The sequence below is a fragment of the Branchiostoma lanceolatum genome, chromosome 17 (assembly GCF_035083965.1).
Source record: "Branchiostoma lanceolatum isolate klBraLanc5 chromosome 17, klBraLanc5.hap2, whole genome shotgun sequence".
NCBI lineage: Eukaryota > Metazoa > Chordata > Leptocardii > Amphioxiformes > Branchiostomatidae > Branchiostoma > Branchiostoma lanceolatum.
In genome coordinates, this window is record NC_089738.1 from 18,040,867 (window position 1) to 18,064,760 (window position 23,894).

General features: G+C 42.3%; 1 protein-coding gene across 4 annotated transcripts; it reads left to right on the top strand.

The window, feature by feature from the left end:
* The first annotated feature begins 864 nt into the window (after positions 1-864).
* LOC136423000 (uncharacterized) lies at positions 865-23,390 on the top strand. Of its 4 annotated transcripts, none has more exons than XM_066410974.1 (15): positions 865-1,489; positions 12,525-12,789; positions 14,741-14,782; positions 15,482-15,639; positions 16,195-16,312; positions 16,717-16,862; positions 17,160-17,310; positions 17,728-17,862; positions 18,319-18,406; positions 18,946-19,082; positions 19,861-20,222; positions 20,931-20,975; positions 21,319-21,428; positions 21,895-22,138; positions 22,880-23,390. In XM_066410974.1, exons 1-15 carry the CDS (start codon positions 1,343-1,345, stop codon positions 22,985-22,987), a joined length of 2,256 nt encoding a protein of 751 aa, XP_066267071.1. In that variant the 5' UTR covers positions 865-1,342; the 3' UTR covers positions 22,988-23,390. The 4 variants fall into 4 exon arrangements, with proteins under 4 accessions (XP_066267071.1, XP_066267073.1, XP_066267072.1 ...); XM_066410976.1 differs by having other exon boundaries at positions 878-1,489; positions 12,525-12,765; XM_066410975.1 differs by having other exon boundaries at positions 881-1,489; positions 15,497-15,639.
* The last annotated feature ends 504 nt before the right edge of the window (positions 23,391-23,894 follow it).

Here is a 23,894-nt window from a genome sequence, read left to right on the forward strand (position 1 = left end):
CGTCAATCCGAACATCTGCTTGGAGATTAGCGAGGGCCAGCAACATGTTGTTTTACCGGGGCCGAATCGGCCGAAGTACGACCATGCAAATGTTCCGGCTCGAACCCGCATGGCGGCCGTACGGGGGGTAAAAGGGGGTAATCTTACCTCTTATTCATAGCCTGATTCGTTATGGACGGGACTATATCTGTTCAAGGGGTGTTATGTGGGGTATCGGAATGTGTATTGACCTGCTAGTCAAATACGATCTGGCCTCTTTAATACGTCGGAATATAATCAGCTACAAATAGGAAAAAATAAATTTCACCACTCTTTTGCAATGTGTTTTTCTAAAAGTCAAATATACCTATTTCCATAGGGTCATCGATAGAAAGGGTTTTCGATAGAAATGGAATTGAGAAAACACTGCAATGCGCCTTTTCAAAAGTCAAATGTCCCATACCTATATGGTTATAGAAATGAAATGGAAAAACAAACATTGTGGAGTTAAGTTGAACTATTTTCTTTACACCAATACTCTTTTGAATGTATGTGAAACCAAGGAGGTTATATAGAACCTCCTTGGTGAAACCTACCTGTACAGTTCATCTGAAATAGTTACACGTTAAGATATACACCATCAAACATAATATCCTTATCAAGAACAAGGAAAAAGAACGTCTAACTTTTGATAATCAGTGCATGGTAACGCGTTTTGAAAGCCCAAAAGAAAAGCATAATAGGATATCATACTTTCATTCCAGAAAATACACCCCTTGGGTATAAATGGTATGCCCTACGAATTCGTCACGCCGCCAGGCCTACAATGGCGCATCTGCTGTTTTCTTTCCGCCGCCCGGCCAATCATCTCGCTGTTTCTCACTCTGTCATCGCGCAAAGCCACACACACATACACAGATGGATGTTTACGTTTCTGAGTAAAGAAACACACACGAAGCTTGCTGAAAGAAGACTCCGGCCGCGCGTTAAGACGCTCAAAACTACCGACAGTCGGGAGCAAGGACGAAAATCGTGTAATCTCCACTTGTTGAACGACCTGAGAAAATTTAAAGTTACGGTAAAAACATTCAAACAGCCTTATCGCAGCTGTCGGTGACGTGGACCGGGGAGCTGTTTTCAAGTCGCCCGGGGATTACTGCGTTTCTCCCCGCACGCTAGTAGGTAACCGACCCGGCTGCAGTCGCGGCCAACCATCCCAACCATCCCACCCCCGTCATAGCCTGCAGGCTTGTCATTTTTCCGCGTCTTTAGCGTCGAGTCGACGTCGTTGTTTACTACAGTTCGGGTCGGTGTGACTTCAACTTTGGACCGCTGCAGGTCGTTTAGCGTACGTACGAGGAGAATGAGGATTTCCGCGGTGTTGGTTCTTGCCGTGTTCTTGGTTCCACTGGTGGTCGGAGATGCAGAGGAACGGAGAGAGAGAAAGAGAGAGCGAGAGGAAAGGAGGAGAGAACGCAAAGGAGGGAGGAGGGGACGGAACAGAAACAAGGTCGGTGTTACACTCCAACTTCTGTCGAGTCGCTGCTACTAAAGGTCGGAAGCTTTTTTGGTGTCTGTGAAAATGTTATCTGTGTAAATAGTAAGGAAATCGCGTCAAGGGAAAAGCCAGTAATGTTGGCGTGGCGGGTGAGGGGTCGTGGGCTCGTTTTGAGGCCGCTGGTGCGTACTACCGAGGAGTGACTGACAAGGACGCGACCGTCATTGAACACCGACAGATCGTCCTGTGTACTTAATATAGATTTGTAGTGACAGAGATTGCGTTACCTACAGGGCAGCGTGGTCACAGTGGAGGGCAGTCTTGCTGAATTGCTTTAAAACATCGTGTGCTGTGTTTAAATGGCGTCAGAGGATATCAGAGTTAGCCTGAATGCCAGACCCTACTCTCCAAGCAGAGGTTCGGCTCCGGCTTGTTTTTGGCGTCTTTTGGGGCGTTTTTGTAGGGCTTTCTATTTTGCCAGGTTTTCGTTTTGTCCGCCAGTCCGACTTCTGCTTAGAGAGTAGCCAGACCCCTGAGACTCATATGATATCCATCGTGCGGGGGTGTTTCTCAGGATATATCTCAGAGGGGCTTGTTGTAGAATTTCCTTGGGGGCATGTTGGCCCTAGAGCCGAGGAGTTGCCCTGTGTAGGCCCTGGAAACAGTCTGTTACCCATCCAGACTGTCGTATATGTGGAATCTGTACGAGGAAAAGTTTTATTTTTTCTAATACGCAAGCCTTCTACCAACGTGTGTCAGTAGAACAGCTCCAAGCAGATGATAGGATGGATTAGCCTCTACCAGGCTCCACAGCCAAGTCACTGGTAAAATAGTAAAAAAAAATGGCCAAATAGATAGAAAACATGCCAGATGAGTTAGTTGGCTTAGGTCGCATACTGTACTCAGGCTGGCCAGCCAATTCCGCTGGCATGTTATCTGTCTATTTGACCAACTTCTACTATTTTGCCAGCGACCTGCGGAGCCTGATAGAGGCTATCAAAGGATGACTGTCGTACAATTTTTTTGACTCCCACTTTCCTCTTTCACTCACCACTTCATTGAGAAACAGGGCGATTGGAAAGCGTTACGATTGAAATTTTTAAAGGAGTCCTAAACAGAGGGGGAGTTATTTTCCAATAGATTATAATATTTGGAAATAAAAATGAATACTTTGTACAGTATTCGATGAAGTATCCACTAGTCCCGTACGCACCAAAAATCATTCAGTATTCTACTAATTTCTCCCGATGACCCTCTATGTTCTTATTGATTAAATTAAACAACCTCTGCCTATGGCTTGATACATACCATGTATTCCTTGATACATTATCTACTGGAAAATAACACCCCCTTCTGGAGTTCAGGACTCCTTTAACATCTGCTTGGAGATTACAACTTGAAATTCAATGTGGTAAGGTAGACAGAGTCTTACTTGTTTAATCTTAAACAAGCTAAAGATCCCGATGCCCCAAGGCTTCGTCTGTAGCTGTAGATACCACTGTTTGATGTACAGTACAGGACTGCTGGCTTCTCTCACTGTGAGATCGTTGGTCTGACAACGGCCAGTAAACACAGTCTGCCCACGGAGCCACCACTCAGTAACAAGATGTCAGAAATGATCTAGTTCACTTCCTATAGCCTCACCACAGATGAGATCTCTATCATTTATATAGTGCCTAACGCCAAACAGAAAGTTGTCAGTTTTCACCCCATCACTGGTGAAAGAAATTGCGAATGTAGTCAGCTTGTTTAGAGAAGCGTGTTTGTAGAAAAATCTAAGCAAGATCTAGATTTTAGAATTCTTTAATTTCCTGGATGACTAATGAACGAGACAGCAGTACGGCTGAAATCTCAAACATCTGCTTGGAGATTACAACTTGAGATCGTGAATGTAGCCACAGTCTTGTTTAATATTAAACGAGAAACCGTCGTAAAGATCTGTCAGTAACAAGATGTCAGAACTGATCTATTTCACTTCCTATAGCTTCACCACAGATCTCTATCATTAGTGACTAACACCACCAAACCGAAAGTTGTCAGTTTTCACCCCATCAAAGGTATCACTGTTGGTGAAAGAAATTGCGTATGTAATCAGCTTGTTAATAGAGAAGCGTGCTTGTAGCAGAGTAAGGCTAGATTTGTCAAAGTATCGCAATCTTTCTTCCAATTACCACATCATTATCATTAATGACTAACACGATACAACAACAGCAAGTTGTCGCTCTTTTCACTTCAAAAATACATATATCACTCATGATAAAAGAAACTGCTTCCTCAGATCAGGATATGTCTAGAATGATGTACAATGTTTTCTCTTCCTGTCTCTGCCACAAATCTGTATCATTATTATGCTATTAGTGAATAATACCATAGTGAAGTTCCCATTTTCCATCTGAAAAGTCAGTTTGTTTAATAGAGCAGCAGGGCAATATCTAGATTCTATAATATCTATAATCCTTCTTCGAATATTCACCACGAATCTGTGTCATAATCATAAAGTGACTAATACCACAGGGAAGTTATCATTTTACAGTGTCTCTCTGAGGTGTCGAATCGTACTCAAGCAGACTTTGGACGTTTTTATGGCTCCCATTTCCTATGGAAAGACGTTTGTAACAGACAAACGAGGGGCTATAAAGACGTCACGATTTTTATTACAACATCTGCTTGGAGATTAGTCAAATCAGTCCGGATCACTCCAAAAGCATCAAGGGCGTATGTAAAACCCATCATGTTAGTTAAGATAACAGCGGAGTTGGATGTGTATTCGGGTTGTCTGGATTACAAAAAGGGTTGGATGTGTATTTGGGTTGTGTTTTCAGTGAAACCTGCACCTGTTATGCCACACACAGATAGAACGGCTGGCCACCAAAATAAACACTCGAATTCGAGTCTCGGGGTTCTTGTACTTACGGTGAAAACGGTCTTGTTTTACAAATTAACTTGTACTCTGTCATCTGTCGACTTTTTTTGATGGATCACAAAGATGTGTGCTTCGCAGCTGCGGAAATTTTCAAGCAGATGTAAGGATAGGAACGAGCTCAGATTGAGTGTTCCTTGCGTGTTTTCAGTTGCGACATTTATGACGTACATGCAAGGAAACGTCCAGCGAAAAAGAAAGAGGGGAAGCAACGGAACAGATGGAAAGATAGGCATAAGTGAAACATTTAGAAGAACTTACAACCGAGATGAGTGCAGAAAACTGATGGCCAGATTTTCTATATGGTTCCCAAACGCTCAAACTGTTAGACTAACGGATAAATGAGATTTCTGTAGTGCACCTTTCTATTATAGAGAACTTGAAGAGGAAAAACGGTACACTACTGTAAATATACGTACTAAATCTCACACAAAAATACGCCCAAAACACTGAGACTGAGCCAGATCCTTGCCTTCACCTTGTCCCTTCTTCTTTGAGGGTCAGGGACTTTGATAGCCTTCGGCCACCAGCTTCTTCCTTACATCTGCTTGGAAATCAAGCCGCGGGATATGTCCAGACGTCCCAGTGATAAGCACGTAAGATCACCTGACACCGGGGGCTTGTTAGAAACCTTGAATACATCCTTACTATTGATTCGTAGTTTGGGTCATTTTGAAGGTCGCGGACTTTGTTCGCTTCCAGCACCAGCTTCTTCCTTACATCTGCTTGGAAATCAAGCCGCAGGATATGTCCAGACTTCCCATCGATAAGCAGGAAACACCGCCCGGAGGCTTGTTAGAAACCCTTAGAATAGATAAATCCTCAGATTGATTTTGAGGGTCGCGGACTTTGAGGTCTTCCTGCACCAGCTTCTTCCTTGCATCTGCTTGGAAAAATCAAACCGCAGGATACTGTAAATGCGTGGTTTTTATTTTGCGGTAGGGAAAAAATGGAGTGTTTGCGGTGGGTTTAAGTTCGCGTTTGAAACAATAGTAGCGCTACAGTCATACATGTAGGTGGGCAAAAAGTTTTGCGGTGGTTTTTAAGTTCGCGCTGAAAGTTCACCGCGAAAACCGCGAACATAAAACCGCCACGAACATTTTTGCATATACAGTATGCCCAGACGTCCCACCGATAAGCACGTAATACCGGAGGCTTGTTAGAAACTCTTAAATACAAGCCGGCTGTCCCGCCAGGTTTGCCCTGACAAACCCCAACAACACGCGGCGGGGATGTCCGTGACTTTCGCCGCTGGTTTTAATAACTTTATCCGTTCGTCGTTGGCCGACGTACGGCTCGGGTTGGTAGGGTGGATGCCTCAGGGTTTCACACATGTAGGGTCTGTCGGTTAACAAGCTACAGGCTAGTCTATAGAGCAGGTTTCTTGGCTGGGATTTTTTTTTTGCGTATTTTGTGTTACTAGTTTTACCTTCGCTAAGTAGGTTATATTTTATACAGCGTTCGTGTGTGTGTGTGTGTGTGTGAGTGTGTGTGTGTGTGTGTGTGTGTGTGTGTGTGTGTGTGTGTGTGTGTGTGTGTGTGTGTGTGTGTGTGTGTTTGTGTCCGTCTGTGACACGATAACTTGAGAACGCCTGGATGGATTGTCTTCATATTTGGTTGGTGGGTAGGTCTTATGGAGACCTCGAAATGGCTAGATTTCTAAGAAAAACAGCCAAGTTATAGAGGCCAGTCAATTCTGTTATAGCTCACTTAGCTAAGAATCCTTGCGCAAAAAAAAGGACGCGAAGTCCTGTTGCAAAATGATTAACCCTATTTGACCAATTTCTTCTACTCTGTCAGTCACCAAAGTCTGCCCGATCAAAGTCTCTTCCAGTCCCCCAGAGTTGGCTGGAAAAATACTAACAATTAGGGGAAAATAGCGTCAAAAGCGAAGAAATATTGGTTAACTTCGCTGGTATGATATTATACGATGTTTAGTCAATTTCTACTATTTTTCCACCCAGCAAATCACACCAAATTGGTCTGGTGGACAGTAGTTTGACAAGATTGATGCTGGTTTAAGTGTTTCGTTTTAATTTGTGGGAAGTTGGCCTGAATTCCTGGCACTGACTGTGGCTACATCTCTGTCGGCAGTCCCGTTAACCCGCCCTTGTCGTTGACCTTCAGTTTTAATAGCGTTCTCCACAGGTTGTCGGGACTGTTCTGTATTGTCGATATGTATTTCCAGACGACATCGGTTTGTTTGCCAGTGGGTCGGAATGTGTACTCTCTACAATAAGGTCCAAGCAGATCTTACGGTTGCAAAGACCGTATCCAACTGGCAACCCCAGGGTAAGGTCTTTGCAACCGCTAGATCTTCTTGGAGATTAACAACTCAGCAAAACCATGGACATGTACATGTCCCGTGGTCTCTGCCAAACTCTAGATCACTGTAAAAATAGTAGAAATTGCTAGGTCGCATACTGTACTCACAGGCCAACTATTAAGTTAAAGCTCTGGCATGTTATCTGTCTATTTGGCCAATTTCTGCTATTTTTCCAGCGACCTACTGGGTCTGGTCGAGTCCGCGGAATTAGTACATAGCCTTGCTGAGGTTTATCTAGTCTTTTACCAGACTTCATGTGTTGCTGGAAAAATACTAGAAATTGCCGAAACAGGCTAAATAATTTTCCAGAAGTGTTTCATACATGTCAGTAGATCTTTGGTTCAAAAATGTTAATCTTGTTTGGCCATTTTATACATTTTTTATTTATTTTTGTCTATCAGCCCGCCGGGGGGAGTCTGGTAGCGTGTATCGTAATGAAATTACAGCAGTCTGAAATGAATTGACAATGGTTTTTGTTTTGCATTTGGGGGCAGGGGAAGAAAGGGGAATATAAAGGACCAGCCTATTACCTTCTACCGTAGCATATCCGTGAAATTGCCGCCCCCTGACAACCGCGAATACCGGTAATTTTGCAGCGGATCAAAGGAGAACGGTCATGAATGAATTTTCTATCTGAATGAAGCGGAGCGCAGCGGGCTTCTTGGAACAGAGAGGTGGAATTCCAGGCCCGGGCGATGACTCAAATGCCGCACATGTACGAACTGGAATGGGACTGTACCTTGTTTCGTACTTTTTACAGACAGTAGGGTACTGTATCCGTTAAAAGCGCACACTGCCAGAAAAACGTACACATCATCATGTCATCACCGCCAAACTATAAAAAAATCCCGACTACTACGTCTGCCTGGAGATTACAAAATGCAGTACGGTACGAACAGTAATTGGACCGTACCTAACAGTAGGCCAAACTATAGAGGTTCATTGACCGTAGGAAACGGGGCCTAAATAACATATTATAGGCTTCTGCCACTTGTAAGCTTTGATTAAGCGTTGTAAATCGGACAAAAACGTTAAAATGTCATTGATTATACCATGATATAAACTAAGAAAATAACGATAAATGAGAATGGTGCACGTGCAGTGCCAAACAAGCAACTTGTTATTATTATCATCAATGTCATAAAATGCTGTAGAAGAATCGAGGAAGGACAATTAAAGAAAGATATGAACCGCGAATGTTATCAAAACTAGAAATAATTCCCCACGAAAGTTTACGACTAAGTAGAACTTGGAAGGTCGCTCTGTAACCCGTCCCCTTTTTTCTCTGTAATAGCTCTGTAGCAGAATTAGCTTTGATTGTGTGTATGATAAACTTGAGTGCACATTGTGATCGGGTGTATATGACCTACGTCGGTCAGTATTGGCCATGGTAAAATCCTAATTCAGTCCTACAGCGCATCGGCTATGGCTAAACAGTCCTGTATGAGAATGACAGTCCCTGTCTCATAAAACACATCTGTAAGCTGACTCAGTTCTGTTAAAAAGTTCTTTTCTGCGGATCCGCTTTTCCTATGCGCTCGAGTGATGTGGCAGCATTCAAAGGAATAGCTTTGTAACATAACAGCAACATTACCGTTTGTAGCTGATGACCCAAGAAACTAATCTCCAAGCAGATCTTAGATTCATCTAATGGTTGCGAAGACCGTATCCAACTGGCAGAAAATAAAAACTTCTTCTGCCAGTTGGATACGGTCTTCGCAACCATTAGATCTGCTTGGAGATTATTAGCCTCTACCAGGCTCCACAGGTCGCTGGAAAGATAGTAGCAATTTGCCAAATAGACAGATAACATGCCAGAGGAGTTTAGCTGGCCATGGAGTACAGTTTGCGACCTAGCGACCCGTGGAGCCTGGTAGAGGCTAGGAGATTACCAAGAAACGTCTACAAAAGCTGATGACCCGAGAAAGGTTTACAGCAGCTGATGATGTGTATTGTATGTATGGTAGTCGTTAATGACCCGGAGGCGCTCTGTTTATTTCGTAACAGTGTCTATTGTGCGGTGGCCACTAATGTGTATTCAATGATGCGTCGTTTCAGCATGATTAACATGATTGGGGTGTTTGATGGTGATTAAGCTCATCAGTAAGAACAACAATGGCCTTGTTTTGCTTTTAATTATCACCGCAGGGATTACAGTGAATAAAAGTGACTGTAGAAATATACAGTAGTAAGATGGTGTTTTGTTTGCAATTCATTTTCATAAAAGCACAGGAAATGCGTTTTAGTGTTGGGGATTATATCATGAACTTCTAATGGTTACGATGATTTGTTTTTTTTCTTCAGATAATTACTTGTACAAACAGTATTAATGACTTCCTTCTTAATATCCTAGAGCAAGACAGTATACTATACAATTCCCATGCTTACAAACAACTCAGGTGTTTATGTATATTGGGTTGAAGGAATGATGGTATATATTTTCCCACCAAAACAGTTTTGCACATGATGCACTTCTTTTGTTCAATATTTTCTTTTTCTGTAAACTTGCTTGCGCAAACATAGAAGTTGTGTTTTGTCAGTTGATACAGTTAACAGTAAATAAAGGGTATTGTAGAAAATAAATAGTAGACATTTGTTGTTTTGTTTGCAATTTATTTTCATAAAAGCACAGGAAATGCGTTTTTTTCGTGTTGGGGATGATATCATTAACTTCTAATGGTTACAATGATGTGTTTTTCCTCAGATGATTAGTTGTAAAAACAATATTAATATCTTCCTTTTCAACATCTTAGATCAAGGGCAGTATATACTATACCGTGAGCGTCTGTGTTTGTAGACAATCAAGGTGTTTTGTGTGTGTTTTGTGTTGAATAAACGGGAGTCAGTGTTCTCCACCTCAACAGATTTGCAAATGATGCATTAATCTTGTTATGTATTTCCTTTATCTGTAAACCGTGCTTGTGCAAACACAGAAGTTGTGTTTTGTCAGTTGTCACAGTCAGAGTTTACAGTAAATAAAAGTGATTGTAGAAAATAATATAAAGATGTTATTTTGTTTGCGTTTTTCTCACAAAAGAACAGGAAGTATGTTTTTCGTGTTGGGGATTATATCATGAACTTCTAATGGGTACAAGGATTTGCTTTTTCTTCAGATAATTAGTTGTAAAACAACTTCCTTCTTAATATCTTAGAGCAAGGACAGTTTACTATACAATTTTCATGCTTACAGACAAGCCAGGTGTTTTTCATGTATATTGGATAGAATGAAAAGTGGTATATTTTCCCACCTCAACAGTTTTTGCAAATGTTGCGCTTCTTTTGTTCTGTATTTTCTTTTTCTGTTAAAACCGTGCTTGCGCAAACATAGACTGAGTTGTGTTTTGTCAGTTGTCACAGTCAGAGCTTACAGTGAATAAAAGTGATTGTAGAAAATAAACAGTAGTAAGATGTTATTTTGTTAGCGTTTTTCTCACAAAAGAACAGGAAGTATGTTTTTCGTGTTGGGGATTTTTTAAAGATAATTAGTTGTAAAAACAGTATTGGTAACTTCCTTTTTAGTATCTTAGAGCAAGGACAGTTTACTATACAGTTTCTGTGCTCACAGACAACCCAGGTGTTTGTATGTGTTTCAAGTTGTGTTGAATAAACGTTGGTACATTTTTCCCACCTCAACAGTTTTTGCAAATGTTGCGCTTCTTTTGTTCCGTATTTTCTTTTTCTGCAAACCGTGCTTGGGCAAACACAAGAAGTTGTGTTTTGCCAGTTGTCACGCCCCGGGAGTTTCTTTTTCCCATACGGTTTGGGTGGGCCGAGATTCTGTCTCTTCTTTTGACGGAAAAAAACTGGTGACTGTGACACAGTTTCACGCGACGCGACTGTGGACAATGGAAATGTCAGTGTGGCGTCTTCTCACAGGTCCGGTCTTCACGGGGCGGGGGCAGGAATCCGATGATTCAGAACTCTAAAGTAATCTAAGTAGAGAAGTGGGTTTGGCTGGTTTTTGACGTGTTTTTAGGCGTTTTGGGCGTTTTTGTCGGGCTTTCTACTTTGTCGTTTTTTCTTGTTGTTTTTTGTCACCAACCTCTAGTTCTGGTTCATCATGGTCTGCAAAACTCCCTGGTAGGGATATCACGCAGACGGACAAAGCAGAAAGCCCGACAAAAACGCCTAAGAACACGTCAAAAACCAGTCGGACCCACTCTTCTGCTCGGAGAGTGGATGATTCAGCGCCCTGAAGCTCCACCACACATAAGCCCTAGCCTCTACCAGGCTCCATTGGTCCCTGGAAAGAGTAGAAATTGGCCAAATAGACTGATATAACATGACAGAGGAGCGAGCTGTATTTCCGGCCGATGATTCAGAACTCTGAACTGCAGCTCGGGGGCAAATGAATGGGTGAAGTTGTCCTGTGGTGGCAAGGTGGTGGCTAGGGTTGCTGCCTTGGGATCTGAAGGTTCTGGGTTCGAATCCCTGGTAGACCCAAATGTGTCCCTTAGGAAAGGCATTTTATACCTATTTCCGCACTCGACTCAGGTGAGAATGAATACATGATGTACATTTGAAATATCCAAGCAGATCTAACTGGCAAAAGCAGCCTTAGTGGTCACCGAAAATGGTCAATAATACTGCGGATACTGTCATTGCCACCGATAGATCTGCTTGGGGACTATACATGTACTTAGCTTCGGTTAGAGAGAGCCCACTCATCGGAGGCCTGCAACCAAAAACGAGTGCGGTAAAAGCCAAGTGCAATAAAACTGATATGCCATCAGAAAAAAGCTAGACTCGTAGAGCCTGTGAAGGAGGCTACCAGATATATATAGCTTCGACTTTCTGTTTGTATTTTTGCTATTTCAAGTCAGGTTAATGTCATTCACGTAGCGTGCATGTGTGAAACTAAACGTTGCTCCAACACAACAAGGAACAAAACTCTCCACTTGAACCCTCTTCAGGATCGAATGACCTAACACTTAGAACACGTGACCTTACGAACGCGTGACGTCAGTGATCGGTCAAAGGTGCCCCAAGTTTACACCGTTCCTCGTAATCCTCTCACAAAGTAATCCTGTCAAGCATCTATTTCCTGCTGATCGGTGTTTATTTTGGCAGTTTCTCGCTAGCGTACGCCCTTCTCGACACGACCTGTTCTTCGTCAGCGAAGACATGTCTTAAAGAAGGTTTTCCCTTTCTTTTTCAATGTCAAGGGCATATGTGTGGTTTCTTTCGATCCACCGCTATAGTAATGGGAAACTGGGTTGTTCTCTCTGTTTGTTAGTTTCTTCTCCTCAAAACGCTGGACATACCTATATTTCCACAACCAGAGGCCAGTTTATATAAGACTGCTAGTGTCAAGTTTATCCCCACGCCTTTCGGTGTATAGGGGCGGTGCCCTTCTCCGTCTCTATAGCCCTTGGGCCACACAGTTGTGCCAGCACTACAGCAGGGTCTAATGATTTGGTAGTGATATGTGTTCAACTCCTATGTACTCTTTCTCATAAATGCTAAGCAGAGAAAGCAGTATTTACTACTAGTAGTACTGAGGATTTTGATATGGCCTGACCACGGTTAGGTTATTGCACCTGTCAAACTGACTTGAAGTTCGGCGAAATGTTGGTTGAAAAAGTAACCCCCCTTTGATAATATTGCCACTTTGAAAAACAGTAATCATACAGTATGCATTATTATACTGGGAGACGTTGGGTTGGAGATTTGTATGGGCGTATCTTTTCAGGGTGGCGGAATTGTCTACCCTGGTGGAATTATGATAGTAGATCGATGTTACATTTTTGTTCTATTTAAACGTTTAATGTTGTTGTCCTAATCGTCTTTTTTTCCGACAGAGTTTCCCTCTGATCGCATCCTCCCCCACCCCGGGACTGGACATGTTCTTCGAGGACCGGCAGCACGCGCTGATCTCCGGGGAGAGCCTCGGGAGGGACCCCGGGGACGACCCGAGGAGCGGGCGGAGGGAGCCCGGTAGCGGCGGGAAGAAGAAGGGGAAGGGCCGCGGGCGGAAGAAGGACCGGGAGGGCCGGCGGCGGGGTCGGGGGAAGAACAAGGGAAAGAACAAGCCTCAGGAAGGTGAAGCGGTCGTCACCACCTCTGGTAATGCATGCAAACCCGCAGAGCGGCAGGAAAATATAATAACTTTATTGCAAGTTCATGCCCAAAGGCTAATTGCAGATAAATATATAACTAATATATGTAGTTTAGGAAAGATAATGAAATAACGATCTTTATTGCATGTTCCAACCCGAAGGGTCTGAACGCATCATGCATAACGGGGGGGGGGGGAAACATTACTTCTAAATATGTCTTTTCATCTAATCTCCAAGCAGAGGTAAATGGCAAATCTTATAGCTTCTCAAGCTCATGGAGCACTGATCCCAATGGTCGACATAACGATTTTGCCACTGGAAGAGATTTATCTATCCAGAAACAGTCCTCAAGACCACAGCGACTATAACTAGGCCCCCTTTATTTGAAATTGACAACAAAAAAACACGAGATCTAGCTACGGGGCCTTGTAAGATGCAAAACACAGCGGAACAAATTGCAGAAAGACTGAATACACCTGTAGGATGTCACCATGGCTGTAGATGCAGAATCAGCAGATGATCATGGTTATTGTTTTCGGCAGCTTACAGAAAGGTAGATCATAAATATACCAACATTTTGTAAAGACAATAAACTGTAAGAAATTTGCATCTTGCACATCAGTCACAGATCGCAAAGACATAACGTTATCTAGTTGACGGGTAAATACAAACATGTAAAAGTAAATATAAGAAATAAAAGTTATAGATATAAATTCACCTTTAATATCAGGGCCTAGTAATGACCATGCTTAATTATTTGTATTTGATACCCCATATCTCATTCCATTTTGGATTAAAATTAATCTCTTCTAACGTACTATTGCCCGAAGCACAGAATGAAATACTCTCTAAGCAGAGGTAAGATCTGGGGTATTTTCGACGTATTTTCGCGGTATTTTATACGTCTTTCTACTTTTTGTTGGGTCTTCCTAGAGGACGAAGACCCAACAAAAAACGGAAAAGTAGAAAGACGTATAAAATACCGCGAAAATACGTCGAAAATACCCCAGATCTTACCTCTGCTTGGAGAGTAAGAATGAAAGACGGATGTCACTCTTCTAGTTTTCTAACGGAAGCCACACACGATATCGTCAGTCCCAGTTTTGGCCTCACATTTTCAAAGAAAATAAACCCCCTCCCCCCGAGCAGCGGTGAGCCACACCAGCTGGTTAGTTTAACATACCGACGGTAACCCATCCGCCGTTTGTGGATAAAGAAGGTCCCGGTTCAAGCGTTCCACAATCCACAGGAGTGAGTTTTGTTGTTTTTACTGAAACAAGCATTATAAATCTCCGGGTCACTTGTAGTCCACGGCTGTTCGGAGTTGAAACCGTGACTAATCATACAGGGAGGAACTTTTGTGAAAAAACAACCCCAGTATTGTCTCCATTCTTGATAAATCTTGAGGTATTTTGAAATTCTCAAGACATAAGAAATTCATCGTGAAATCAGTATAATTTTGAAAATCGTTACAAAAGAAACCGAAACATGAAGAAAACATTCTGTTTGCTTGAAATGACATGTAAAACTATAAATTTGCTGTATTGTGTATTCAATATAGGAAATTGGGCTTTGCCGGATGTGATGAGTTCCCAAGTGGAATGTGATGACTTGAATGAAAAGTCATCTACTCACTGAAACACAATGTAAAATTTCTGACTGTAGTCGCAACAGAAAGAAGAATATACGAAAGGAACAAGAAAAGAGCCGGAAACGTGACGTCATAAGTGGGTCAAAGGTGGTTCACCTGTGACGGTGGGCGATATCGACTTCCAGGCACCTTTGACCCCCCTTCTGACGTCACGTTTCCGGAAAGCTGACATAAACCTGTGGGACAAATACCTGATGAAGACCGATGTCGACGTTGTTGATTCGTATGGTGGGTGATTTGATTTTTTTTGAGTTGGATCAAAAGAACTTCATAATTTGACAGTCTCCTGTTTCTTCCTCACCCACAGGGCCGGACCCGGCAGGCAGCACAGTGAACTCTTCCAAACCTGGTAATCAAACTTTTGATTATTTCAACCCGACATGTAACTTGACGTAGTTTTTGGGCCGCAACATAGTCTCCACCAGACTTCTCCGTGGAATTAAAAAAAATAGTAGAAATTGGCCATTAGGTGAACAATTTGCCATAAGAGCTTGCTTGCTATAGGAGCCGGAACGTGTGACCCTGGCAACGACAGACCTATGAAATTGCCTAGCATGACTGTTATTGCGTTAACGGACTTAAATTCATTTGAAGTAATGAAAAGCATATATCAAAAGTGCATGAGGAGGAAAGAAGCCTACAAGGCTTATACGATGCCCTACTCTACTCTCCAAGCAGAGGAGGGGTTTCGGCTGGTTTTTGACGTGTTTTTAGGCGTTTTTGTCGGGCTTTCTACTTTGTCATCTTTTGTCACACTTTGGGTTCACGTTTGGCTATACAAAAAAAAAAGGATGACAAAGTAGAAAGCCCAACAAAACGCCTAAAAACACGTCAAGAGAGTAGCCCTCCTTCATTTATCTCAATCATAATACTATTGTGAACAATATAAGATGAAATAAAGAACGAAGATATAACAAAATTTGAATACAGATCCGTAGATTGTAGATTAAGTATTGTGAAAATTCGCCAGGTAACTTCCAGGTTTGACCACCCAACATGGCGGACAATATTTAAGTTGCAGTCACGTGAGTGTTAACGCCTTACACAGTCGTGTTGTTGACAGGCGAGGTGTCGGGTTACAGCAAGCGGTGGGGCGACTGTCCCGGTGACGTCATGACCGACCTGCAGTTATTCGAGGTGCCGCTAGAGGAGTGCGCCAAGAAATGCAATGATCACCCCGACTGTGCGGGCTTCCTCTTCTTTCAGGTACAATAGATTTCTGCCATTTGAATCACGCCTTGTTGAATGTTTCAGACAATTGTGTTGAGTTGCAAGATCCCTATCCATTTCTCATTGCTTCTATAACATACGAGACCGCACATTCGGATAGTACAAAATTTATCATTAGCATTATTGAAAGCTCATCTGTGTTGGTACTTGGTACATTCCATGATAAAGTTTGATACTTCACTTCAACATACGAAAATGTTGCTCAACCCGACTGAAAATTCGACGTGAGCAACATTTGCTTGTGTTGAAGTGATCAAACATAAGTATGAAACATTCATCATTTACGGCAATACTACAGTATTTTGGCATCAATCATGCAAATTTAGCCTAGAAAATGTTGTCCAGACCTTAGCCGTGGCGACTAACGAAGGGAGTTTTTGCTTGATATTACATAGAAGGGATAGTATATGTAATATCAAGCAAAAACTCCCTTCGTTAGTCGCCACAGCTACCCAGACCTTAAATGTGTAAAGGTATGGGAAAATATTGCTTACCAAAGCAAAATTACGAATGATTTTATCTTCCCTGCAGGATGCCTTCAACAAGCGGTGTTTCCCGAAGAACCGCAGCTGTGACGTCACGACGCGGGTTGACGAGCACAGCTGGTTCTACCACAAGGTGGAGCACAAGGAACTGCCTCCATGGGAAGGTTAGTTTAAGAAAAAAGTGAAAGTTATCTTGAAAAAGAGTTAAGCTCAATGAAGAGCAAATCTTTCACTCGTCATGACTGTAGGAGAAGACCAGTGGACCATGGTTTAAGGTCCTGTCCTAAGGACTGCAACCCTTTCCAGTAGTGTGCATGTCAGGTAATTGTTAAGCAAAACAGCCGGGATTCAAACTCACAGCTCCTCAATCATGTCAATGGTCCAGTTTATACAAGTGTACTGAGATTTACATACCACCATTTTTGGATTGACATAACAGGTGACTATCGATATCGCCTTTTCAAAGTGTTTGACAAACTCACACTGTCACTGAGATTGACCCTTACTCTTTTCAATAAGTGTCACAAACAAACAAACAAACAAACAGACTTGTTGTTTTCCCTCCCAGAGCGCCCGGTGGTTGAGTACTTCCCTGAGCAGGTGAGGAGCACGTGTGAGCCCCTGACCATCCCCCTGTGCCAGGACATGATGTACAACATGACCGTCCTACCCAACCTCATTGGGCACACCAAGCAGGACGAGGCATCTCTGGAGGTGAGGGGATGGAAAGAGAATGATCTCAAACCAGTTAAGCTCACAGAAGAGCTATTCCTCCAATGGTTGTGACAGAGAAGACAGATGCTATGTACAGTATTTACAGGTCCATTGTACCGGGGAAATTCCCCTAGCTCTTTTCAACAAGCACAATGAACAGAACACAGCTAACTTCCGCTGATGAGCCAACCTAATGAAGTTATCCAAAGGAAATGTCTTTTTAGAAAAAACGACAGAACAATGCCTTTGCCTCCTGCGATATAAAGACACAACATATGACACCTTTTCTTTCCCCAGGTCCACCAGTACTACCCCCTGGTGAAAATGGGCTGTTCCGACGTTCTTGAGGAGTTCTTGTGTTTCGTCTACGCCCCTCCGTGTACGGTCCTCGAGAATGCGCTGCCGCCCTGTCGCAGTCTGTGCGAGTCTGCTAGGGGGAGCTGCGAAGGTTTGTTTGTTCATTGAATTCACCTTGTTGTATCCTTACAGTTGTTAAGTACCCATCTGAGTAATACGGCTGTTGTAATGTGCTTGAGGCACCTCCTCGAACACGGGACCCCCCCTTTTTACGTCTCTTCCAAAAGACGTGCAACTCTAACAAGTATACCCTTGTTGAAAAGCGGCCTGTGTGGCCGAACAAGCATTCGAAGGAAAATAAAGGCTTTGACTTGACTTGAGGTGTAAATTGTCTTTCCCAAGGTTACAACTGCTAGGGATTCAAACCTTTAGCTTCTATGCCGACAACCCTAACCACGAAACCACCTTCTGAAGGGCACAACAATGGAACCTGCTTGAGATTCGAACCTAAGAACCTTAAGCTTCTAAGCCAACAAACCTAACCACGAAACCACCTTGTCACCACCAGGTCTGATGATGAAGTTCGGCTTCCCGTGGCCGGAGAACCTGGAGTGCTCCAAGTTCCCGGAGGAGAAAGAAGGCAGTCTTTGTCTCAAAGCGCCTGAGGAGGCACCAGCGAACACCAACGCACCCCCTGTGCCAGGTAGGTTGGCTTTTCATACTTCACTCACCCCAGTGTTGTTGCAGTGAAGTCTGCCATCTTTGAATGTTTCTTGCTAAACTTGTCCTTTCTGCACAGTCTATCTTGTCCCATGTTTGGTCTCTTTTGCTTTTTTTAAAAGTCAGGGACAAATATGTAAGCCAGCATGGGTTTCCTTCCATCTTTTTCTTCCTTTCTTGTATATAATTGCATGGATTTCCTTTCGTCCTTTTTTTTTCAAATTTATCGTCTTCACTTTTCTTGGTTTTGCATGGCTTTCTTCGGTCTTTTTCTTTGCCTAATTTCTTTCTCTTTCATTCTTTCTTTATTTTTCATCTTCATCTTTGCCTTTTCATCCGTTCCCTTATTATTCTGTTATGCCAAGTCAGCCAATGCAACGTTGTTTGCAAACTTGTAGCTAACCAAGTTTTCTTTTCCGTCATGTAAACAATGTCACAGGATACGAGGGTAGGGTTGGAGACTGCCCTGGGAACGAGATCTGGCCACTTCATGGGAATGGGATCGTTCTAGAGGAGTGTGCAAAAAGGTGAGGAAGCTTTAACCACAAGCTCACTGTGTATCATGCAATGGTCTAGTGTGTACCGAACTTATGTATGGATCAAGGGTTTGAAAGGATCACAGCTTAATGTCAGGTCCAGTAGCAATTGCTTAAGTGAGGAACAGCTGCATTGGGTTTAAACTCATGACCTTGAGTATTGGGTTTAAACTCATGACCTTGAGTTCCAGGGGTAGGGTTACTCTTCACTTCTAGACCATGATGCACTGCAATTGTCTCAAATTCTGTGCCTCTATTGAAGAATGCCAAATTACGATGCAAATGAATATCGCTGTTATTCTATTCCTCGTCCCCAATCTTTCATAGCATGCGAATTCTAGTGGTTTAAGTGATGCTCTGTCTCTGAACTAGAAAGTCGTCCAATTCTGGCTGTTGTTTCTTACCTAACATGCACAAAGGGCACAGTCCTAATAGGACAGGACGTTAAGCCGTGGTCCACTGTTCATTGTACATATCATCTGTCTTCTCTGTGACAACTGGTTTGAGGTTTTCCCATTTTTTCTGCCCAGGTGTTCAGAGTCGGTGGACTGTGTGGCTTTCATGTACTCAGAAGGCAGCTGTTACCCCAAGTTCGAGACCTGCGAGGACCAGGGTTCCTCCGACCCTAACAGCTTCATCTACGACAAGGTTGCAGCACCGACAACTGGTGAGATTAGAGACTCTGTACCTGTATTACTCAACAGCCCCATCCTTTGGTGTAACACACCAGCTTTACAGACATTTCTTCTCCTTGGTTATTACATGCTCAACTTCATTAAGTTGAGAACTCAAAGCACAGTACGTAAGACGTACACAAGACTGTTAGGTTTGATCCACTCACACCTGCATGTCCAACTCCATGTTTAGTTTAAAACTACAAGTGGTAGAGCGTGTGGCTGTCAAACAATGGGACCTGGGATCTAATCCCGGGTTGTGCCCAGAGACATGTCCGAACTTGGGAAAGGCACTTAACACCACTTTCCTCACTTCACTCAGGTGTAAATGAGTACCTAGCTCATCTAGGGTTAGGGACGTCCCTCGGATAGGACGTTAAATGGAGGTCCCGTGTTTGGGGAGAGCCACACCCCGCACACGTAAAAGAACCCACCACACCTTTCGAAAAAGAGTAGGGGCATGCCCCGGCGTGCGATGGTCCAAACCTTACAGTCTGGTCTGGGTTGACATCTTGAAAAGGTGATAGTCACCTGTTATGTCAAACCTTCCACAAATGTGGTAAATCAAAATAAATTAGGTAAATAAATTAATGAAGAGGCCACACTGAGACTCTTATGTATTACTTGTGGTGGAGACAACTTTCAGAATAGCACAATTGTGTTGACTATATAATAACTTTGTATTGTACCATGTCTTAATTGTAATAGTTTTGCCAAAAAAAGCGTAAAAGCAATTTTTATCCCTTTCTTTGACTTTTTCCTACATCACAGCCAAAATGCCAACAACAACTCTACCTCAAACCACCACAACAACTCAGAAGACAACCACAGAACCGCCAACAACAACAACAGCCAGACCTTCAACACTACCTCCTACAACAACTACAACAACAACAACAACCGAAGAACCAACCACTACAACACCACTTGTTACAACAACAACACCAAAGCCTGTGCCAACAACGATGATGAAACCGCAGCCAGAAAAGCCTGGAGGGTGGAACATGGCGTCAGCGAGGAGGCTACGGCACGACCTGATGAGATCTTACGACAAGGCGGTGATCCCACTGGTCAATGCAGATGACACCCTGGTGGTTCAACTGGCGTTGTCAGCACAGAAAATTCTGGAAATGGTGAGTGGTATCCTATTCAAGCTCCAACTGGACCCCATCCCCATTTTAGATGAATTTCACTTTGTCATGGAATGCTCTAGATATGATGTTTTAAGTGATGAGTTCATCGCCTGACAAATCGGGCTCCTAGTGTCCAGCCGGTTTCCGTAACCGCCTTTAACCCTAGAGGGGTCAGTAACCTCCGGCTGAGAGCTTGTGTAAATACAGGCTAATGAGTTCACATTTCTCAAGTCAAGTCAAGTACAACAGATTGCAAAAGACTTGATGCTACAGACAATTCTGAATATATCTTAAGATGCAACAGCTCCCACAATGCAAAAAGAGGTAAATATATAAAAGACTGCTTTATCATTTAGTCTAATTAGAAAAAAATACCAAAACTCATGATTATAGCGCCACTTGATTGTAACACTACATCACAGACCTATACAAGCCCTTATTGTTTTAGTAATTAGGATGATAAGCTTTATTCTATACTTTTATTTTGAACTATGTTGTTGCCATACATTGTACCAGGTATATGATTGTCGTGCGTCTTCTTTAAATGATTACCCCATTCATGGTTTCAGGAATCAAATATTTATCAGAAGCAGTGTAACAGGGATCAAACTCCCCAATGCCTGTTCAAACTCTGGCATAACAATGTTACATGCGACTTGGAGGCAAGCAAAGCTCTCGCTTAAATTTTTCATGATTTCATTTTCACAGGACACAGAGAGGGATATACTTCACATCCACACATGGCTGACTATGGTGAGAAAAGTGTTCATGTAATAATAATATCCCATGTTTAACGTTACACACACACTTATGTGATGGTGACGTGCAGTTCAAAAAGACAAAGTTCTTATCTCAAAGTAGTTGTACACTGTATTTAAAAGTTTTGGATGGTGATCCAGTCTCCAAACTAAGGTTTCTTCCAGGTCATTTCTAGGATAGAACATGAGAGGAGTTACCATTTTTAAATGTCCCCATGCAAGCAGTAAGGCAACCCCGCTACATGGCCATCTTTAAAGGAGCTTTACCTTATTTGAAGGATTGAACATGGACACTTGTAGGAGTAACCATTCTTTTCTTAATTCTTCTCTCCCTGCAGATGTGGACAGATGTTCAGCTTCGGTGGGATCCCGAGGAATACAGCGAAGTTACAGACCTGCGCATCCCAGTCACAGAGCTCTGGACTCCCGACATCACTAACTACAAAAGGTCTGTTTTCAGATAATTGTTTTTTTTCTGGATGTCTATTTGTCTATCTTGTCGAAGAAGTTTAGATATAAAAAGATTATAAGATACACAAGTTAATGCTTACTCATGCAACTGGGATGGCCTCAACAATGTTATGGAATCTTTACCGTTCTTTGTTAACTTTCCCAATATTCGTCCATTTAAAAGAACACTGTATCTGTATCTGTATCTATATAGCCGGTACAATCGCCATTAGGCGTAACACACCAGCTTCGCAGGCACGCAAGCAGCTGGTTATATAACACCGAATGGTCGGTTACACCTAGTCTTTGCATATCTGACTGCAACGTTACCGTTCTTTAAAGCTACTTAGTGAAGATGCTCCTACAGTACTTGATGGCAACGAGTTCCATTCTACTAAGTTCCATTCTACTATAAGCCTTTGGACTGCACAAGTAACAAACGTCCCTTATTTTACCACCTACAGTGTTGACCAAGACAGCACATATGTCCCCATTATGGGAAAGGCTATCGTCAACCACGATGGTAAAGTGCACTACATCACTCCCTGGACCCTGAAAACTAGCTGTGAAAGAGCGCCATCTGGAGAGGAAGAGTGGAACTGCACCATGTCGCTCGGGTCCTGGACGTACACCGGGTTCTCGTTGGACGTGAAGAATAGGGATGACACCATGGATATGTCCGCCTTTCGTTCGGACAGGCACTGGGAGGTTAGAAAATTCTGCATTTCTCTGATAACATCACTATACGCTCGTTCTCATTTAAATGTGCACATTTTGTAATCTCCGTTACCGTTAGAAGTAAGACGTTCCTGACATTAAGGTGTGCCACATATAAGGTACGTAACTGCCGTTTTTAAAAGCTAGAAAAGTTTTAAGTCGTCATAAAAACTACAGTTTGACATCTTATATGTGGCATATACTAATGCCAGGAATGTCTTATTCCAATCGGTAACGGAGATTACGAAATGTGTACATTTAAATGAGAATGAGCGTATAGCTCAGGGCTCGAAATTCATTTTGTGGGACAGGTGCACCTAACCTAAAATATTGGTACACAGAAAGAATTTTGGGCGCACAAAATAGAATGAAGCAGAATGTCAGCAAAACGTATTTACAAACCCTTCTGCCTCTTTTATTTCTAAGAATTTGAATCTGAAATTGTACAGCTAAGTTCAAAATTTTAAACAAGTATTAGATTGCACAAAGTAGTTAGCCTGGTTTACAAACTTCTTATAGCTCCCAAGTCTCCTCTCTCTATTTGCGAAGAGTTGGGAGCTATAATAGGTTTGGATTCCAGGCTACAAAGTTGTGTGACCCAAGGGCTATCGAAATGGAGATGGGCACCGCCCTATGCACCATCTGTTGCGGGAAGGACTGTAACCTTTTAAACTAATATATTTTTCCAACTCAGATGAACTTTCATGCTAACACTATGTTTTATCCCCGTAGGTTATGTTTGCCGATACCTACCGACGGGTGATGCACTATGCTTGCTGTCCAGAACCCTATGTTGATGTTAGCTTCACTATGATACTGCGAATACAAGACGGATACTAAGTCCCTACACCACAGTAGTGTTTCCAATTTTGATCGAATGGTCTATCATACATGTACATGACGTGACATGCTTGATAATGTATTATAACTAATATAAGGCTAGGTTTTGTTAAGTACAGTTTCAAAGGCCTGTTGCATTAATGTTGTCTTGTTTTCTGTCAAGCTAAAATACTTTCTAGGTCTGCTTCAGAGCACATAAATGCCATATATGAAGGTCTTTTATATAATTATGACTGTTAATGATTTTGGGGATACACTGAATTCTTGGTATGTTTTCTTTCTATCAGTAACTTTACTGATATACTTAAACAGCACTTACGCAATGTAATGACTTAGAGTTATTCTTAATTGGGAAGTTGCTTTTAGGTTTTAATAAAACTGCAGGAATGGGAGAGTGGTATGCTGTAATCAAGGAGGCTATTTTAACCTCCTTGCTGTAATGTTATAACAAGGAGGTTAAAATAGGATTTTAACCTCCTTGGTTATAATAAATGAATTCAGACCCCACAAAAACTACTTACTACACTAAGGGATGTACTGTATGTTCTTTCCCTCAGCATTTGAATACGTTCAAATACTCTAGATATACTTTTGATGCATCAAATGTGTGCAGATAGTGCAAAATAGAACATGTTTCAATGTTGCTAAAAATGTTGTACGTCCCTGTTATGTAAGCAGCTTTTGTGAGCCTGAATTTGTCTAGTAAGGAGTTTGCCAAAAACAAGCACGAGACATGTATATGTTGACGTTGATCTTTATAAGAAGGTCTTTATGAATGTATAGCATTGAAAATAATATTAACATGCGGCAACAAATGACTTTATACTTAGGTTTCTTGTTGTTGTGAACAGCATAAGACAAATTGCGTTTCATGGATTTGAGGTCACTTATTTTTCTTGTTCTTTTT